The following is a 5,152-nucleotide window of genomic DNA, read 5'->3' on the forward strand; positions in this document are numbered from 1 at the left end:
ATGTAATATTTAATATTTCTGGCATTCGTTGTACTATAATGATTGAAGCTGAATAGATTATAAGTTTTATCGGAAAAAAAAAAGTCTCGAGCGAGCGTTTTTCTTGCAGGAACAGAGGGAAGCGCCGAGTATTTCGCAGCGCAGTGTGGCTTGTATGCCACTGCTGTATCTAGCGTGGGTGCACTTGCGAGGTGCGTAAAGGACACGCGCACATACACGTCACGATACGATCAGGCACCACAAACCAAGCCGGCCTACTGAATTACTGATATTCTTTTCCTTTAGCTTCCGTGCGACCGCGAGTGCGCCCTCAGCCGTTACACTAGCAGCTCCTCCTCGCCCTCCCTACCTTCCTCGTATCATACTCTCCCCTCTGCTACCCCTCGCTGCAGTATAAACACCGATTACGTCCCGTAATATGTGGTTGATTGGACCGAGATAAATCCATCCCAATTACCCCTCCCCATAAATATTTCGTACTCTACCAAATAAAAAGGCAGTCTACAGCTTTTCCTTTTTAGGCCGTGCTTGCGTCCTTCAGAGTTCAGACTCAGGAGGGTCGAGAGCTCCCGTTGTCCCCCAGGAAGAGCGAGGAGCAGGAATTTGATTGTTCTTGGCACCAAACCGGCGATTCGGTGGCTCATCAAGGTACGCTTCTCCGCGATTTCCCCTGCTTCTTGTAGATGCTCTCATGTTCCTGTTCTTCGGATTAGGTTTCCCTGCTCCGCCCTCTGAACAAAAACAGGATTACTCTCTTGTTTGCTGTTGATATCTCTAGGGCGCGTGCCGTCAGTGCCTTCTTTTCTCCGATTGGAGTCTCTCTCTCTCTCTCTCATCGAATTCGAATTCGAATTCTTGGACCCCTTGTGCCGATTTCTTCGGATGGCCGTCGCTGATTTCCCCCAAAGTATCAGTAGAGTGTTCTCGACGACATGATCCAGCTTAGTATCTTTTAGGTTCAGGCTTCATGGCGCTTGGGTTTTCTCTGCTTTCTACTTCAGGTTTCAGCCCACAGCTAAGCGAATTTCAACTTAGTTGCCTGCCACAGTTTGATTCCTTTAATTTGAAAGAAACTGGTCATCTTTTTAATTGGATTAGATGGCACAAACTTATTTGTTAATTTGTAAGGCTTTGAATTGCGGCAATTTCAATCGTGTTTGTGCTCTTGCCAAGGATAGCGGTTGGCGAATGGTTGCCCCCATGCCGTCATCCTAGTCTTCACCATACACAAAGTTTAAGGACTTTGGAAGGATATCCAATCTAAGTCGTCACACATAAAGTTAAGGACTTCGGCTGGATATTCAATGAATAATTCGACTACTACGTTAGTTTTTCTAAAAGGGTGTGCTTCGTTCTAGAAATAATATATATGCGAGTATCCTGTAGCTAGATGTTTCAAGTTCACCAATCATCCCTAGCCCTATTTTTTGCATCTATCGATTACCATTTAGCAGCTACGTATCTCGCAGTTATATCAGTAGTTTTCATCACAAATTAAGTTCGTGCCGACAATACCTTTCTGTTTGTCAATTGTGCCGACAAACCCTTGCGATTGGACAGCGATTAATGTGTCAGATTATCAGAAACATCGCGTCTGACCGACCGCGACGCGCCTCGCTATCTCCCCTTCTCCTCCAGACGTCTCCTGCTGAAACTTCTGCTTAATTATGTCGAGAATACGCAGTTCGGTAGTACAGTACTGAACGACCGATACGTGTCTCACATACTGATACGTACATCTCTGAATTTTGGCAGGTGTTCGTGGAGGAGGATCACACAAGTCGACCAGACGCTCGGACAGTGCTAGGAGGATGTTGACCAGAAGACTGCAGCAGGGATGCAGCAGCGTTGTCCTGCTCGTGTTCCTCCTCGTCGCCAACGCGTCAGGTACATGCGTATTGCGTAGCGTTTTGCTTTCGGTTGGTTCGGTAGTCGCTCGCTTTCTACTTTCCATTATTCAGATTCCTTCCTAGTGTGGCCTTGAAATGCATAGCCATGAAAGTGTAGACTGTAGAGTAGATGTCCTGGACAACTTTTATATATTCTGCGAACAAACACGCTCTGGCTTGCGGTTGCTCCGCGATCATTTTCAGGCCTTGACCTCTTGTGAAAATGGCCATACTGCATTTTCGCGTTGCGTAGAACCGCATTTTTGCACGGAGACTGTAATAAAGCCGAAAAATGTCTTTGTACTTGACCAGTGAACGAAATATTTCAGTATGCATGCACCAATTTTGTGAACCTGAATCAGATTGTGCACGTGAACCTGCAATTTCCAGCATTCCGGCCTTCTCTATCAAGCTCTGTTGCCCCGGCTAAACTGGAACAGTTTGTCTAATTCACGTCTAGATGTTTTTTAAGGATGTCAATTTAAGCTCCCACAAATATATAATGCAGCAACAAGAAACAATAAAAATAGACCACGAACAGAGTGGACATCAGCTTAGATGTGTGTTACATCTAGATGTGTCCTAGACAGACCCAAACTGGAACTCCCAACGATTTTCATCTGCTTGTTTCTGCATTGCGATTTGCAGGCATCTTCTCTGAACAAGAACAAGTGGAAGAGAGCAGCAAGCGGCGGTCGCTGGCGACGGGGATGTTCTGCGTGGCGAAGCAGGGTGCGGACCCGACGGCGCTGCAGACTGGGCTCAACTACGCGTGCGGCCCCGGGCACGCCGACTGCGGCCCGATCCAGCCCGGCGGCAAGTGCTACAAGGCCAACGACCTGCCGGGGCTCGCCTCCTACGCCTACAACGACTACTACCAGCGCAACGCCGCCTCCGGCGCCAGCTGCAACTTCAGCGGCACCGCCATGACCACCCAAAACGACCCCAGTAAGCACCACCCTGCTCCTCCCTCCCCTGCCACACCCACACACGATCTTCTTCTTCTTCTTCTTCCCGGCGGGCTCTGATTCTTGTCTCCATGTGGTTCCTCGTTTGCAGGCTCAGGGCAGTGCGTCTTCGCGGGAAGGTGAGCGCGTATAACTATTTTTGATGTGCATGCATGGCGCGCCACTGTATCGTCCTCTGACGAAGTTCAGAACTGACATGTGTAAACGTTCACGTGCAGCTCCATGGCGGGAGGCTCCAACGGCACGACGCCGGCGGCGAGCGCCCCAACCAGCCTCTTCCCGCCGTCGACGTTCACGCCAGGCTTCGGAGGGGGCCCCACCAGCTCCTTGACCCCTCTGGGGGACGACGCGGACAGCGTCATGGCCGGCGCTCGCCGGGCGCTCTGCGTGCTGCTGCTCCTGCTGCCGCTCTTCTTCTTCTGATCGATGCCTCCGTCGACTGTAAATTCTACTCCATGGTGTGGCATTCGTTGCATTTTACTAGAGAATATCACTATCAGGTTACATGAGAGGGAGGAACTCTAGACTCTAGAGTGTCATCATCTTTACATGTTTTTGTTCTTCAGAAGTAAACCATCATTGGTTGTACATGTCAGGTCGGATCTTCTATAAACCAAACTATACTATATGTAAAGGATGTCTTTTTTTTAGAAAACTTTCGATCTATTCATTTTCAATCATGGCAGTACAACAAACATCAGAAATAATGAAAATTACATCCAGATCCATAGACCACCTAGCGGCGACTACCGGAACTGAAGCGAGCCGAAGGCGCGCCGCCATCATCGCCCCTCCCTCACCGGAGTCGGGCACAACTTGTTGTAGTAGATAGTCGGGAAGTCGTAGTGCTAAGGTCTCATAGGACCAGCGCACCAGAACAACAACCGTCGCAGATAAAGAATAACGTAGATCGAAATGATCCAACCCGAAGACACACGAACGTAGACGAACAACTACCATATCCGAGCAAATCCACCGAGGATAGATCTGCCGGAGACACACCTACACACGTCCATCAACGATGCTAGACGCATCACTGAAACGGAGCCGCCGTCGTCTCGCCTTCCTGGGCAGGACAGAAACCCTAACAAAACTCAAAGGAAAGACTAACAACGGAGCCCTCCCGCCGGCCCTCGCCAGGATCCACCGCGCCCTCATGGCCCTAGGGCCACTGGAGACGAGGCGGACCTGCGGTGGCGCCGGCGAGAGGCATGAACCCTGGCTTTTTTTTGGAACAGGAGGAGGCGGCCATGTGAGGGATCAATTGCAGACTCGATGGTTGCACAAAACAGGATGTTTTTTCCTTTTGAAAACCTATGCACTTGCCTGACTTTAGCCAACTGAAACCTGAGGATGAAGGGAGGGAGGATGAGGAGGCGGAACCTCGCCAGGAGGATGAGGAGGATTGGGATAACCTGGGCCACGATCCGGCCCTTGAGGATGCTTTTGAAGGTTTGAAGTTGCATGGAGAAGAGGAGGAAGACTTGGGTCTGTCTGGTGAAGTGGAAGAACTGATTAAGGAGGTGAGATGGTTGTGCCTGTTTAGGGTTCATACGATGTGGCCGTTCGGCGTTGCTAAATTCGTTGAGGAACGCGTGGTCGTGCGCCCAAGGTGTTACCTTCAATATCAAAGGGCCTAACTTGTTCCTAGCTCAGTGTCATTGTCTGGGGGATTGGAAGCGGGTGATGGAGGGAAGGCCTTGGCAATTCAGGAGGGATCCGGTCGTCATTGTTGAGTATGATGGTTTCACAAACGTTGCAGAATATGCCTTGGATATGTATCCTTTATGGGCTAGAATTAAGGGTTTGCCGGATGGGTTAACGAGGAAGAAAGAACTGGCTGAAAAAGTGGCTAAGAAGGTGGGCATGCCACCCTTTACTGTTGCTGTTAATGAACGGAGGATTAACCCGTCGAGCTTTTTGAGGGTTAGGGTTTTTGTGGATGTACATAAGCCCTTGGTGAGATTTGTTCCGATTACATTGAAGGAATACAAACGATACCCGGTGAGCTATGAGAAATTACCGGATTTTTGTTTCTTTTGTGGTTGCATGGGTCATGTGGTGGAAGAATGTGGAGACGGAGTTCATGATCCGTCGGAGTGTGAGTGGGGGGATTGGTTGCATTGGAGCAATGAGCAGCCTATGGGTGGTGCAGGTAGTGGTCGAGGCGGAGGTGGAGTAGCTGGTGGTGCAGGAGGTAGGGGTAGAGGCGGAGTAGGAGGTGCGTTTGGGGGAGGAGCTGGAGGTAGAGGAGGAGTAGGAACCCGAGGGAAAGCTACAATGCATAAGGTGAAC

At 49.8% G+C, this 5,152-nt stretch overlaps 1 protein-coding gene across 1 annotated transcript; it reads left to right on the plus strand.

Annotated features, from left to right (window-relative positions):
* Positions 1 to 267: 267 nt before the first annotated feature.
* LOC109778165 (glucan endo-1,3-beta-glucosidase 4) lies at positions 268 to 3,512 on the plus strand. The gene is made up of 5 exons (XM_020336726.4): positions 268 to 648; positions 1,756 to 1,887; positions 2,538 to 2,837; positions 2,949 to 2,976; positions 3,076 to 3,512. The coding sequence occupies exons 2-5, from the start codon at positions 1,812 to 1,814 to the stop codon at positions 3,278 to 3,280; spliced, it is 609 nt and encodes a 202-aa protein (XP_020192315.1). The 5' UTR covers positions 268 to 648; positions 1,756 to 1,811; the 3' UTR covers positions 3,281 to 3,512.
* The last annotated feature ends 1,640 nt before the right edge of the window (positions 3,513 to 5,152 follow it).

Source organism: Aegilops tauschii, chromosome 2 (assembly GCF_002575655.3).
Source record: "Aegilops tauschii subsp. strangulata cultivar AL8/78 chromosome 2, Aet v6.0, whole genome shotgun sequence".
Lineage (NCBI taxonomy): Eukaryota > Viridiplantae > Streptophyta > Magnoliopsida > Poales > Poaceae > Aegilops > Aegilops tauschii.

Bases quoted from the DNA above. Each gene is read 5' to 3' on its own strand.
- LOC109778165 (XM_020336726.4), top strand. From the start codon at position 1,812: ATGTTGACCAGAAGACTGCAGCAGGGATGCAGCAGCGTTGTCCTGCTC. The intron at 1,888-2,537 runs GTACATGCGTAT...TGCGATTTGCAG, and splicing joins CCTCGTCGCCAACGCGTCAG to GCATCTTCTCTGAACAAGAA. The intron at 2,977-3,075 runs GTGAGCGCGTAT...GTTCACGTGCAG, and splicing joins CAGTGCGTCTTCGCGGGAAG to CTCCATGGCGGGAGGCTCCA.